At 38.4% G+C, this 15943-nt stretch overlaps 1 protein-coding gene across 10 annotated transcripts in view; it reads right to left on the bottom strand.

Moving 5' to 3' along the window:
* Positions 1-15943, bottom strand: part of zfyve26 (zinc finger, FYVE domain containing 26) — a 101848-nt gene that overhangs the window by 26687 nt on the left and 59218 nt on the right. For all 10 annotated transcript variants that reach the window (XM_043697939.1, XM_043697944.1, XM_043697943.1 and 7 more), the window contains 8 exons: positions 14644-14766; positions 12172-12348; positions 11294-11543; positions 10079-10177; positions 5929-6095; positions 3016-3152; positions 1482-1510; positions 1251-1387 (listed from right to left, as the gene is read on the bottom strand). In XM_043697939.1, coding sequence (XP_043553874.1) covers positions 1251-1387; positions 1482-1510; positions 3016-3152; positions 5929-6095; positions 10079-10177; positions 11294-11543; positions 12172-12348; positions 14644-14766 — 1119 coding nt within the window. The remainder of the gene's footprint in view (positions 1-1250; positions 1388-1481; positions 1511-3015; positions 3153-5928; positions 6096-10078; positions 10178-11293; positions 11544-12171; positions 12349-14643; positions 14767-15943) is intronic.

Here is a 15943-nt window from a genome sequence, read left to right as displayed (position 1 = left end):
AGGATTAACAGTCCAGTGATAATACCAGTGAGACATTGCCTCCCTAGTGCTGTGATATCCTAATAAAGGCACTATATAAATTCAAGCTGTCTTTCCCTTTTTGGTGTCTTTTGAAGCAATGTATATTTTAAATGGTTGCAAAATGCATTTCAGGTCTTTATTAGAGTCATACAGTCATAGAGATGTACAGCATGGAAACAGACCCTTCGGTCCAACTCACCAGCATGCCAACCAGATATACTAAATTCATGTAGTCCCATTTACCAGCATTTGGCCCATATCCCTCTAAACCTTTCCTATACTCTAAAACAGATTTTGTAACAATCAGGTTCCCCTGCAACAAAGTACAAGGAAGTTATGTGAAGTAGGTTGTGAGATTTATATATATTTTAACATCATTTATCCTTACAGTTTGGATTTTTGAATCAGCAGCATATGTTTTTTTTTCCCCCCCCCCGAGTCTCCCTGAGTTTAATGACTTTTTGTAAGTATTTCTGTAGACATAGCGATTTCTTTTAAATTGATTTAAGAGGGATAACGACTAAAAGGCTTTTGCTTACATTGACTGTGTGTTTTGACCGAACAGGATAAACAGGTTTCGGTTAGAAGCTTCCAGACTTCTTGTTCTTTAAGCAGAGAGATAACATTCATGGCTTAAAGCAAAGTTTTAGTTTCAGTCTATGGCATTTCTACAGCAGTCTTAGATGAAGATTAATATGATTGATGGAGAAGATAATAAAAACAGATTACCTTAAAGTAAGTAGTTTAAGGATTGTTCCAGACCGTTAGCATTTGGGTAAAACCTTGGAGAGGTTTTTGAAGATGTTTAAATTCAGGTGTTACAGGAAGGCGCTTCTAAATTTTTCAGACTGGGAAGTTCCAGTTAAATTTAGCCAAGAAAGATGATAGGCAAGGAGATATTCTCCCTCCGGTCTGAGTTTTTCAGGGGTACTTTTGGATCTTTAAAGAATTCATGAGATTACTGAGAGTTTCAGACTCTAAGTTCATGTGATATTTAAATATTTTGATTTATCCTAATCCTTTTGCTTAATAAACTTCCATTTTACTGTTAAAATCCAATCTTCAATACTGTGCATTTCAGTGACAGACTACCTCATTAAAACCAAAATAAGAAAAAAAAACAATAAAAATGACCTTGAGCATGCCAGCTTTCAGTCTGGGATGTGATTTGTATAATATCATCATCAGGTGAGATTCCAAAACCAAGTCAACAGTTTTATATCTCTCACCTGCTCATAGAAAAACTCACTACGTTCATTCTCATTGTCTTCTTCATTCAGAGTCAGGTTCCAATGTACTTCTGACTGTCGCGGCATCTGTAGTGCTACAGTAAGATCCAAATCACTATCACCACAATTTATGGGATCTATTGCACAGAGATGGAATTATACATGTAAGTAACTAAAACTGGGAAAAACAAAGAAGAATTTTTCTCAAACTATCAAGTTCCAGTTACTCACCTTCACCTTGATCGAGTTGTACATTTTCACTATAGGAAATAAAAATAAAGAGTGAACAAAATTATAAACTAATTAATAGAAGATACAAACATATGGTATTGTAAACAGAACTGACAAATGTCAAGACTATTCTCTAAACAAAGCAGTTAAGATGGTACACTGCAATTTATAGACCAATTACTCATTCACTTTGTGAATAGATTCAATTCACAGAAGAGCAGCATGAAAAATGTGCACATTTTTAAAAAAAGTGAATACCATACATTTTTAAAAATCCAACCACAGTTTCTGGAGGAAGTATGCATGTACTAGTTTCTACTGGGGGTTACCAAACAACTGTTCCAAGAGGAATAGCGACCACCATCCTTAAGGGTGGATTTGCTCTTTAGTTATACCAGAAATGACATTAGTGTCACCAATAACAGTCACTGAGCTTGACCCACTCCAGGAAGAGAAAGGGGGTATAATGCGCTAAATACTTTTACAGGGACATTGCTGAACCAGCAAGGTTACTTCTTGGCTGACAAGACGATGAATGTGTTCAGATCACCAATCTCATTTCTGCTCACCATACATTAGGCAGGCCTGGAAAAACTCCATTCCTGTCCCTCAACTGATTCATTGATCAGCCTTCTATTCCGAAAAGTAAATCTGTAAGAAACTTGTATTATTTTCATTTAGACTGGGGGGTATCAATACTTATTAACCCATTTGAAAATGGGTCCTTCGACCAAAACCATTAGAGAACCATTAACCTAAGATAGTCATTAATTGCAGCAGGCACTCCTAACTTTGAAATCTTTAAATAACCATAAACAGGAACACTAAAGCTAAGCATTGTAACAGGCTTAAAATAAGAAATATGAATACAATGAGCAATATTAGTTTTATTTTTGTTAGTAATTCTTCACCAAAACGTTTACAGAAGTCAATTTATATATATAATCCATTTCTTACTAATCGGAGAGACAGTGCAATAATGCATTCCCATGGTCTTACTTCCATGGAAAATAAACTGTCAATCCAATAGAATTTTTCAGACGTAGGGCTGGAACAGATTTTCACCAAGCTTTCACAAAGAACAAGATACAGTTGACCTCAGAGCACTTCAGAAGTAAATACAAATATCTCCCTAACGTTACTCATATTGAGTAAAGTCGCCATCATCCCAGAGGAGCATAGGGTGGCTTTATCATTTAAAGAGATGATGGATGGTGAACTCAACCCAAGAGTCACAATGCCACAAGTGAAGGCAAAGGTTGAGTCGGCTATACCTTCATGGTAATCTCAGCCTGTGAGAGACTGTACCCACACTGTTGGCATTACTCTGCATCATAAACCAGCCATCCAGTTAACTGAGCTTTCATATTGAGTATTGTTGAAAAGAGATCCTTTTATTTGCAGCTCCAGGATAAATTGCAAGAATATCAATAAAGGGGAAACACATGTGTACTTCATGCAAGGAGAGTACAATTGTTTGACAAGTTGCTAAAGCCACATCCAAAATCCATACTGCATCTGAGAAAAGACTTACTTCCCATGATAATAGCTGTAACATTGGTCACAAACTCGTGCTGGGTTCTCTCTGCACTTTTCAACAACCATTTTGTTTGTAGAACAGGACTGACAAACAACTCGCCCACAACGCCTGCAGTGATGCCGTCGATTGAACTAGCCAAAAAAATGAAAGATTAGATTAGATTCCCTACAGTGTGGAAACAGGCCCTTCAGCCCAACAAGTCCACACTGACCTTCCGAAGAGTAACCCACCCGAACCCATTTCCCTCTGACTGATGCACTTAACATTATGGGCAACTTAGCATGGCCAATTCACCTGACCTGCACATCTTTTGTGATTGTGGGAGAAAACCGGAGCACCTGGAGGAAACCCAGGCAGACACAAGGAGAACGTGCAACTCCATACAGACAGTCGCCCGAGATTAGAATCGAACCCGGGTCCTTGGCGCTGTGAGGCAATGGTGCTAACCACTAGGGAATCATTGTAGCACATCCTTCCCTTCATATACACATTTTAATAGTGGTTGGCGTATAATTATTAACAGTCATCCATGGCTGACTTTCCCTTTCATGGTTTTATGGTCTTGAGGTCACAGTAACAATGCCTGACAGAGGTTGGAGAACTCAACATAGATTAGAAGTTGCAAACTTTGGACCTTTTTGTTGTTAAGCTGCCTTTACTGACAACAGAGATCAAAAGTCCGGAATTTGCATTTACAAAAGTTGAGATAAACCATTAACAATAGAGGAGGCATGGTCCAAGAAGGTGGGTCAGAGACTATTCCTAACAACAACTTGCATTTCTATTACACCTTTAATGTAACAGAAGGCGCAAAGCAGTTAACAAGAATTTAATCAATTCCATCGAGCCTCAGAAAGAAACATTAAAATAGATGAAATGAAAAGCATAGTCATTCAGGAAAGTATTAAGGTTTAATGTTGTGTAAGCAAGCATAATATTATGGATGTCAAGGAAATGAAGATATTTTTCTGATAAAACAGACCTACAGACATTTGAAACTTTATAACTGGGAACATGAAATTCCTACTATGGTGCAGCTTTTTATTGCAAACATCTTGCATTTTGCCAGATTAACATTGCTGATTGAAGCACCGACTGCAAGATGTCAGAATCTTTAACTGTAATTCGGAGGCAAAAAATAAACTCTGAGGCTTGCAACCCAGGAAAATCCATTTCCTGGAGGCAGGTCACTACCTAAATGAACCAAACTGAATCAATGGCACTCAAACATTATCCTACAAATGCAGCTTCACTGACAGAAGCTCAAGGGGTAGGATTTTTCAGATGGAGGGACTTCCCATGGTGCCAGATTAAGTTGATGCTGGCAGCCCTGAAGGTTTGTAATGGCCTCAGCAAGTGGATTGGCTGCATTTGGGAATCCCACCCCCTCATTGAGAAGGAAGCCCTCCTTCAGAGTGTCAAGGGATCTGACTGGCTGGCGGTTCTCTCATCCCGAAAGTGCCCAGCACTCATGCCCATTCTTCAATCCCTAAATTTCTCAAGTTGGCCTCAAAGTTGCTGGTGAATGGAAAGCAGTCCTGAAGGGGCCTCATTACGGCAGTATGTAGGGAATGATGAGCAACAGGAGGAAGCCATCTTAGGCCACACCAACTGCTGCAATTTTTCAGACAGGTCCGTGGATATGCAGCAGGAATCCCATACCTACAGGGCAGAATGAAATTCCATGCAAAGTGCAAAATATACCTACATATTCCTCAGGAATAATACAAATAAAATGAAAACACATCAGACGTTCATCCCATTCGAATAGCAAAATAACATTAGTGGAAGGTTTTGCAGCCATCTCTCAAAACCACTAGACTAAAATTTGTTACTCAGTTATAAACTCTTCCCTTCATTTCTTTCAACTGAAATCTGCTTCCAATAAACATATTGCTGCTTGGCATTTTCAATTTGAGAGAATAATAGTTATCCAGCAAACAGTGGCTGTTAACTGTATGAACTTAACATACACCGAATGAATATCCAGGTCGAAAACATGAACTCTAAATAACTTGTTTTGACCAGTTTTGTGGAAGTGGAGCCAAAGTTAGGCACACACATTCTCTGGAAGCTATTTTATTTTATTATTCCTCCAGTTATTGATCAATTTGGTCCAAATGTGATTATTTTTAGTGTTTTTCACCTGGTTTTGCTAAACTGCTGCATTATCTGTCTCTGAGGAGGAGTCCTTTGAAACAGGATCACTATGAACAAAGGAGTCACTTTTAATGCAAAAGCTATAAGACTTACAAAGAAATACAGTTCAAACAATTGGGTCTGGGCCAATTATCCTTTTCAAATGGTCTGTGGACATTTATAATATCAGTTCAGGAACAGTGTTATTTTACTTGCTGAGGCAGTGAATTGTGGGCCCCAGTCTTCACTTTAAAACTAAAAAAAAAATTACAGTAATACAAGGCCACTAATAAAATAGAATCATGATGCAGTGGCAGAAGAGCACTGCAGAGCTCATTTCTAATTGCCTCCACTATAGTTTATGAAAACAAGTTCTGAGATCAGTTGTTTATCACCACTCAAGTTACAAGAATAACTGTTTCCCCAGAACCAGCCACATGGAAAGGATTGAGCAAATAATTCACAGCACACCTATTCTCAACTTGCAAGCACCCAGAAGCCCACAATTTGAATGGTATATAGTGCTTCCACTGTCAATGATAATATATTACTAATCTTGTGGACATGGATGCACTTCTTTTCAATATCTACCATAATTCTGTCCAGTAAATTTGAAAGTGAAAATCCACCAGTGACTGACAAAGGTTAGTTACAGGACAAAGTGTCTGGTGAAAAATTTTATTCTGTAAATTCACTGAAATCACCGAAAGAGAATAATAAATAAAAAGTTCAAAATTTAAAACAGCTTTAGCTGATATTTTCCCTTACCATGGTGAACCTTTCCTTCCCACAGACCATGCAAAACAATGCCTTATCATCCGGGATCCAGTCTTTCTTAGCAGGTGGGATTTCTGGAGGAAGAAATTCACCAATTGATTTTGACGTTTGAAGAGATCCTTCTCGAGGGGTAGTTGGTCCTTGGAGAGAGGAGTTACCTGCAACATAGATTACACTGATTTATCACTGAACAAAAATCAACTGAATCATTCAATTTAAAATTATGTGCAGTGAGTAATGCAGTTTAAGAGTAGAAGTTAAGTTTTACCTTCACAAAACTGGATGCACTGACCAACTTTGAAAATTCAGGTCTCAAAATTACCATTTGTCTGCACATGCATTTCAAACAAACTAATAATCTAACACTTTTGAACACTTATTTCACCCATGAGATCAGAGTTCAAATGTTTAAATGCCAGTTCTCAAGTACCATTCTGATCTTAGGACGAATGCCAAAATGGTTAATATTGGTACCAATGTTGTACTCCTTTCTTGTAAATGTAAACACACAAATACTCAGGCAGCATAAACCATGATGTTTTTCCAATTATATTAAGTATTCCAAGTTTGAAAACTTTCTTAATTTCTTTGTTTTCTTCACTCTCAGAAATAGGCTCAACAACTTGATTGTTTTTCCAAAAGCGAATATTAACCTGATGAATGTATTCTTTCAATTCCATCATTAGAAATCCATAATTATTCCCTCCCTGATTCGGTATTAAATACAAATTTATTACTTATTTACTTGAATTTTGTCTGCTCTGATTTACATTACCCAAAATATCTAACATAATATGTTGGTAGGAGTACGAATTAGAATGTTTTAGAATTAGAATTAGAATCCTTAACGTGGGAACAGGCCCTTCAGCCCGAAAAGTCCACATCGACCCTCCGAAGACTAATCCACCCAGACCCATTGCCCTACATTTAACCCGAGTAATGCACCCAAACTACACATTCCTGAACAGTACGGGCAGTTGAAGGCATGGCCAGTTCACCTAACATGCTCAACTTTGGATTGTGGGAGGAAACCCATGCAGACTTGGGGAGAATGTGCAAACTCCACACTGACAGTCATCGAGGCTGGAATCGAACCCAGATACCTGGTACTGTGAGGCAGCAGTGCTAACCACTGCACTACCATGCCGCCCCTGGCATGGTGTAATTGAATAGACAATAGGTGCAGGAGTAGACCACTTGGCCCTTCGAGCCAACATCACCATTCATTATAATCATGGCTGATCATCCACAATCAATATCCTGTTCCTGCCTTATCCCCATTACCCTTGATTCCACTATTTTAAGAGCACTATCCATCTCCTTTTTTAAAGTATCCAGAGACTTGTTCTCCACTGCGTTCTGGGGCAGAGCATTCCATACAGCCACCACTCTCCAGGTGAAGAAATTTCTCCTCAACTCTGTTCTAAATGGTCTATGCCTTATTTTTAAACTGTCTCCTCTGGTTCTGGACTCATTCATCAGCAGAAACATGCTTCCTGCCTCCAGAGTGTCCAATCCTTTAATAATCTTACACGTATCAATCAGATCCCCTCTCATCCTTCTAAACTCAAGTGCATACAAGCCCAGTCGCTCAAATCTTTCAACATATGATAGTCCCGCCATTCTGGGAACTGACCTTGTGAACCTATGCACACACTCAATAGCCAGAATGTCCTTCCTCAAATTTGGAGACCAAAACTGCACACAATATTCCAGGTGCGGTCTCATCAGGGCCCTGTACAGCTGCAGAAGGACCTCTTTGCTCCTATACTCAATTTGTCTTGTTATGAAGGCCAGCATGCTATTAGCTTTCTTCACTGCCTGCTGTACCTGCACACTCTCTTTCACTGACTGATGTACAAGAACACCTAGATCTCATTGTATTTCTCCTTTACCTAACTTGACTCCATTTAGATAGTAATCTGCCTTCCTGTTCTTGCCACCAAAGTGGATAACCACACATTTATCCATATTAATCTGCATCTGCCATACATCCGTCCACTCACCTAGCCTGTCCAAGTCACCCTGTATTCTCATAACATCCTCCTCACATTTCACCTTCCCACCCAGCTTTGTGTCATCAACAGATTTGCTAATATTACTTTTAATGCCTTCATCTATATCATCAATGTATACTGCAAACAGCTCCGGTCCCAGCACCGAACCTTGTGGTACCCCACTGGTCACCGCCTGCCATTCCGAAAGGGACCAGTTTATCATTACACTGCTTCCTGTCAGCCAGCCAATTTTCAATCCAAGTCAGTATTTTGCCCTAATACCATGTGCCCTAATTTTGCTCACTAATCTTCTACATGGGACTTTATCAAACGCTTTCTGAAAATCCAGGTACACTACATCCACTGGCTATCCCTTGTCCATCTTCATAGTTACATCCTCAAAAAATTCATGAAGATTAGTCAAGCACGATTTCCCCTTCGTAAACCCATGCTGACCTATCCTGTTACTGCTATCCAAATGAGTCGTAATTTCATCTTTTATAATCGACTCCAGCATCTTTCCCACCACTGACGTCAGGCTAACCAGTCTATAATTCCGTTTTCTCTCTCCCTCTTTTCTTGAAAAGTGGGACAACATTAACCACCATCCAATCCGCAGGAACTGATCTTGAATCTATAGAACATTGGAAAATGATTACCAGTACATCCATGATTTCTAGAACCGATTCCTTAAGTACCCTGGAGTGCAGACCATCAGGTCCTGGGAGACTTATTAGCCTTCAGACTTAACAGTCTATCCAATACCATTTCCTGCCTAATATGAACTCCCTTCAGTTCACACATTACCCTAGGTCCTTCAGCCACTATTACATCTGGGTGATTGCTTGTGTCTTCCCCAGTGAAGACAGATCCAAAGTACCTATTCAACTCTTCTGCCATCTACTTGTTCCCCATAATAAATTCACCCATTAGTCTTCAAGGGCCCAATATTAGTCTTAATTTTTTTTTCTTATCACACACCTAAAAAAGATTTTACTATTCTCCTTTATATGTTTGGCCCAGTTTGCCTTCGTACCTCATTTTTTCTCTACGTATTGCCTTTTTAGTTATCCTCTGTTGCTCTTTAAAAGTTTCCCAGTCCTCCGGCTTCCCGCTCATCTTTGCTATGCTATACTTCTCTTTTATCTTTATACAGTCCTTAACTTCCCTCGTCAGCCACGGCCGCCCCTGCTTTCCCTTAGGATCTTTCTTCCTCTTTGGAATGAGCTGATCCTGCACCTTCTGCATTATATCCAGAAATACCTGCCATTGTTGTTCCACTGCCATCCCTGCTAGGGTATTGAACCAGCTCCTTTGGCCAGCTCCTCCCTCATAGCTCCATAGTCCCCTTTGTTCAACTGTAATACTGACACTTCTGATTCTCCCTTCTCCCTCTTAAATTGTAGGTAAAAACTTATCATATTATGGCCACTACCTCCTAATGGCACCTTTACTTCGAGGTCCCTGATCAAATCTGGTTCGTTGCGCAACACCAGATCCAGAATTGCCTTCTCCCTGGTAGGCTCCAGCTGTTCTAAGAATCCATCTCGGAGGCACTCCACAAACTCCTTTTCTTGGGGTCCAGGACCATCCTGATTCTCCCAGTCTACCTGCATGTTGAAATCCCCCATAACAACAGTAGTAATACCTTGGCGACAGGCCAATTTCAACTCCGTATTCAACTTACATCCTACATCCAAACTACTGTTTGGGGGCCTGTAGATAACTCCCATTGGCGTCTTTCTACCTTAGAATTTCTCAGCTCTATCCATATTGACTCTACATCTCCTGATTCTATGGAATGGTGGGGACGAGTGCAGAAATGTATAGAATTATTACATAAACGCAAAAATTCTAATTCTGTCTGCTAATTTTAGGTGAATTAAAATATCAAATCACTCTCATTTTCTTTTCAGAGTAGAAACAAACTTGTGCTGCATACACTAGTGGAATTTTATCGGATAATCAAACGGATCCATCATTTTCAGTGAAAGCAGCTTAAGCATTTGAGGGTAAAAAATGTAGTTTTGTGGATATACAGAAGCAGAGAGATGTGTTTTAAACTACTTTAACAAAAAGCCAACATAGATGGGGCTGAATTATCACCTGCACTGTAATTATCTATAGCTTGATATTGTCCTTACCAGAACATATGCTTGACGTTCTCTCAAGATTTGATGATGTGGGAAAATTCTCTGGTCCTGCACTCTGGGTGAGCAAATCTTGGAGATTGATTACAGAATCTAGACAGAAAGGCATTAAAAAACAGCTTAAAATTCACACAAGTGGCCAACCTAAAAAAATCCTCCGTTTTGATAATCACAAAACAAACCGCTTTTTTTTCCAGTTTTCATAGTATTTTTAAGGGTTAAAAGGGGAACACACTTGATATGGTTACTAGGAACAGTATACTCATTTAGCTTTGACGCAGAGCAATGTGGGCTTTTACATCACCAGGGCAATCATAGCCAAGGCTGATCACTTTTCACCTGATCCTGGAAAAACAGGTGGAAGAGACATGGAACCCCAGAAAAGCTATGAGCACATAAGGACAGCCACTATCATTCCAATAGTCAAACTCGATCATACATAGTCAAGCCATCGGTTTCGGGTTGTGCAATCAAATGAAGGAAGTCAGATTCTAGGAGCTCTAGTTTTTCTGCGAAACTCAGCAGGCCTACATATCACAGCTGTACTCGAATTACATAGCAAATCACAACAGCATTCAGGAACAACCCTGTCAGTGTTCTGCAGTGCAAAAGCAGTGGAAGATACTTCTCATTTGATTTTTACTATGTTTATTAATTTGACGACAAATTTGAATAAAGAGATAAATTATACTGCAGTAATGCTGATAAAAAGCTTTCATTTAGTAAGATTCCATAAATCTTAACTTAATCAACTAGAAAGAAACAAACTACAGAAAATTCATTACAAAAAGAATGAAATACAGTTTCAATCAAGACCAAAAAGTACAATTAGGTTATGGGCCTGCCACAAAGAAAAAGCCAAAGAAACAATTAAAATTGACATACTTAAATAAAAATATCGGCAAGTTAATTGTTTCTTCAGCCCAAGGCTAGAAAGCAACATGCCTTACTCAAGTTAACAAGTGGAAATTTCCAACCCAAATATAACGCACAGTGTGAAGTTGAAATGGGACAGAAAAAGAGTCAATTATGTAATCAGAGGACACATGGACCAGTCAAAAATAGATTCAGTAACACAGTAACAGACTTTGGCAAGGTTTCTGTAAACAGTAAATGTAATATAAAGCTGACAGTTACAGCTTTAATATATATACTTCTAAAAATAAATTCGGCTTCACAAAGAAATAAAAGCAGATCAATTTTTGTTACCTGATCGTGCTTTCTCTCGCACTGCAAAGGGAACTTCAAGAGCCTTGGCTGCATATTTAGAAAGAAGGCAATCTATGTCTTCAATGGCCAAACCAGCTTCTTGCCCCATAAGCAGTTGATGAAGTGTCTGGACAGCCACTGATGCCCAATCCACTTTCATATTCATTAGTAGCTGCTCCAACATCAGCAATGGGTTTGATGACAGATGTGAATAGATATCACGTGCTGAATCTGGTAGAGTTAGTAAAAGCTACCAAAAGGAATATATAGCGCCAAAATGTTAATGGACTGTTATGGAGAAAAACTGACAAGCAAAGAAATACCTGGCATTTTTAAAACCTCAACATGCATCATTAGCTTAATTTTTATCCGAGCTGACATAAAGCAGTAGACAATGGCATCAACATGCTCATAAGTGGTTCACAACTTTGGAGTGCAACTACAGTTGTTATGCTGGTCACATAACACGTAGGGCAATAACTGCAAAAGTTAATGCTTTGCATCTCATTATGGTACAACAACCATATATTGCTCAGATTTTTCCATTAACAAACATGAAACACAGCCTACAGAAACAGATACAATGGTAGAATATCCCTTTCTAAAGCAATTTTATAACCAGTTTTACAAAAGTGCTATCAAAGTGACCAATTTCCTTAGTCGTTTACCTGCATCCAAACTTTACATCACTGTGATATAGAATTATTACTACTCCACTTGGGATCTTACTTGAAGTTCATGGGGTTCAGTTAAACAGAACTGTAGTCATCCATATAGTGAGAAACCAAAAGATACTTGACACATATAAGTGAAAAAATGATGGTACATAACTTCTGATAACAAGAACCACCAATGGCCAAGTGATATCTCTTCCTTACCTTTGATCCAATGCGCATGGATTGAATTTCATGATGGCGTGCAGCAGATAGACTCTTGTGAAAGTGCATGGTAAGGTAATTGGCCAGAAAGTGACAAGCAGCTAGCCCCGGATGCTGATCCAGAGCCTGCTCGCATACAGCTTGGCACATATCAGAATCACGGATTCCCTGCAGAAGCTAATAGAACACAAAGTAGTGAGCAGAATTTCAGTTTTTTTTTGCATTAAAAAAAATCTCATTTACATGCTGATAAATGCTGAGAAGATGTTTCCCCTCATGCAAGAGTCTAGGACTACAGGGCATAGTCTCAGAACAATGGGGTGCCAATTTAAAACAGATTTAAAATTTAATCTCTCATAGGATTGAGTGTCATTCTTAACAGTGACAAAATGAAAACAGCAGACATTCAAAGAGACTTATGAATTTCAGGTACAAAAACCATAAATAGGTATAAAAAATAATGGAAAAAGCTGTGAAACGCTGACTTTCATATCTAGAGTACAATGGTACTAGAGCTCTTGCTTGTATGTACAAAGCACTGGTTAGACTACTTCTCGAATGCTGTGAACAGTTCAGGGCATCACACTTTAAGGTTATATTGGCTTCAGAATAATAGACAGAATCCAATGGTTAAATTACAAGAGACAAATTAGGACTGCATCCCTTGAATTTAAATGGTGACAAGTGATTTGATTGGAACTTTAAAGATATTTAGAGGAGCTAGCAAGACAGATAGAGCGAAACTATTTCTGCTAAATAGGGTGTCAAGGATATGCGGCAAAAATATTTCAGAAGTGAAATAAGGTAGAATTTCTGCAAAGGTCCACAGACATTTAGAATCCTCTTCCACAGACAGCAACTAATTTTGGATCAGTTGGCACATTTTAAAAACTAAAACCTGGAGACTCATCAACCAATGCACCAAGAAGGCAAACACAGTTTAATACCACCAATCAAAAATGGTCAGTATCTATGAAGTACAAATAGATTAACACAGCATTCTTCTTAAAATGGAATAACATTTTCCCCTAATTCAGAAGTTTTCTTTTTAAGTTATTCTTCTCCAACAATTTACCCTCCCAAGATATTAATTACATATGTTACACAGTTCCAAAAGTCAACTGCCTTGATTGGTTCAAGGGAATATTGACAAAGAGCAACAGTAGGCTGTTCTTGAACAGCAGCTCTTGAACACAACCCTGTCCTTAATCACTGTCATGCAAACATTGCCAATACTGTAGTTTGCCAAGTAGCTAAAAAAAACACTCAGGCTTCCCAAGACATTTTCACCATCTTAACAATCAAGCCAAATGCAGCAAACCACACTCTCTCCCCACGTCCAGCTTACTCTACAATTCAGAGTGTTAACCTGGAAGCCGATCCTTTATGGGTCAGAATGTACGGGACAAAAAAACTAGGTCATCAAAGGGACACACTATAATTTTAAAATGAATAGATATATATATATATATCTCATTTCCATTTATCTCTACATATGCCCAGCAATGCTGCTCTGTACAAGAGTCAACAGTTTTGACACAACTAAAGCAATACTTAGATTAATATACAAAATAAAATCCAACTGTTAAAAAGTCATGTAATAATTCAATATCTAGTAAAAAGAGACAGAAAATTCAGTTGAAAACTAACTACAGCCAGCAAGTCAACAGGCATACATTGTAACAACAGTACAGTTCCATCCTAATACATGAGCAAATACATTAGATGCTGGAAATCTTAAATAAAAACAGGAAATTATTGAAAACACTCAGCAGGTCAGGCAGCAACTTTGGAGAGAAAAATACAATTATCAAATAACAAGTAACCTTTCATCAGAGTGACCCGAAACATTGACAGTGTTTCTCTCTGCACATAATGCTAGAACTATTGAACGTTGCCAGAATTTTCAGATTTAATTACAGGTATCATTCAATTTGAAGGAAATGAATCAGATGAAACTCCAATACATTTGCTGAAACATGGACCAACATATAATTATTAAAGCTCAGAATTTCAGTGCTAGAATCATCAGCATTTTCTATTTGTTCAGCTTTTGAGAACGTTTGCAAACAATGTCAAAATGTCAGTCTTTAGGGAGCCAATAATAATTTAGAGATTAATGTAGCTAGTAGCATCTGCCTTAATGCAGCAATTAAACAGAAGTACCGATGATATCAAAGTCTGAATACAAGGACTGGTAACTATTTTAAATGGTCCCCCCATTTTTCTTTGAACTTAGTCATCATAAGGGATCAACATTAAAAACAGTGAAAGTGATATCTATGACTTAAAGAGGAAATAATAGTAGCAGATGTAGGAGGTAAAAGTACAGAGTATCGAAACCGTCAGACCAAACCAGCCTTTTCAGTTGGAGATTGATAGGAAATATATTACAACGTACAAAGTGCTTTACTGATACCTCACATTCATCACAACCCAACAAATAATGCTATGTTTCTATTTAGCACTTACCTGGAATGCTCGCTCTCCATCTCCTTTCTCAAGCAAGTGAAGGAGATATTCACGCCTGAGCTTCATTGTAAAGTCCACCGACACAGGATGCAGCTGGACCCAAGCCTCACAAAGCTCAAACTCCTGCGCATGACAATTTATCAAGATCTTAGTGAACAGAATCCAATGTACATGCAAAATAATAGAACATTTCACTGGACAACACTTTCATTCCAGGTGCAAGTCAGTTGTTGAACACTAACATGAATTTAAAACATAATAAATAAAAGGTGTAGATCCACTGCCCAGCAAGTCTGCCCCATTATTCAATGAGATCATGGCTGTTCTGCCCGACAAGAACAAAAGAAATTGGAGCAGGAGTAAGCTAATCAAAGATAGAATTTATTTTGATATAATTCCCAATCCATAAAATGGAACCTCATATAACCACAGTAACATTACTTAGGTTTGGGATTCTGGCAAATTGAGGTTTAGAAAGAATTACATTTCACCAATAAGTGAGTAACTGAATTGCTTTCAGGTCTAACTACTATTTCAATCTTCACAATCAGGCACTCATCTGATAGTTGGTGTACATTTTGATAGCTCTTATACCAAACGTGTCTCATTTCTTTCCAACTTTAACAACACTCACACCTGCCATTAGTGCACTCAATTTTTTTCCCTCGCAGTTAGCAGGCATTGTAATTACTTATATTTTCCGTGATTTACTCTTAAACCTGCTAGGATTCTCCAAGAGGCTTTTAAAAAATAATCTCAACTTTCAGTGACTGAAGGATCACAGGACAAGATTTCATATTTTAAGAGTTTTGTTGTAACAAATGAAGAGCATTGTATAAATACTACTCTGTAGGTAACTTTTAAGAAATTCTCCATTTAGCTTTTAACAACAAAATCTCTTTACTTTACACTTCCTCTTAAGTGGACACCTATCCTCCAGAAACAAATCTCAATTCGCTCTCCACTCTCATGAGCCAGCTTCCTTTCACCCTTCTCTGCTGGATAACTTCTGTTCCCAGAACTGGCTTTCACTATGATGGCCACATTACAGATAATTGCCTTTAGGGCAAAGTTCCTTCAAATCCTGACAAACTTTGGTCTCTTCAATCTTAGTGCGAGATCCCTTCCACATTCTGCGTGTTAAACAATGAGAATTTCCCCGGTTCAGTTGTGGGGCTGTCTTTCTGTATCTCCTCCTTATTATCTTTCTGATGATTGAAGACTAAATTGGCTCTAACAATTTCTCAAAGTTTTTTTAAAGTCCCCAATTGGCTAGTTCAGTGGCTTTCTTTGACATTTC

The sequence above is a fragment of the Chiloscyllium plagiosum genome, chromosome 10 (genome assembly GCF_004010195.1).
Source record: "Chiloscyllium plagiosum isolate BGI_BamShark_2017 chromosome 10, ASM401019v2, whole genome shotgun sequence".
In the NCBI taxonomy this organism is placed as follows: domain Eukaryota; kingdom Metazoa; phylum Chordata; class Chondrichthyes; order Orectolobiformes; family Hemiscylliidae; genus Chiloscyllium; species Chiloscyllium plagiosum.
This window is presented reverse-complemented; position numbering and strand designations above follow the sequence as displayed.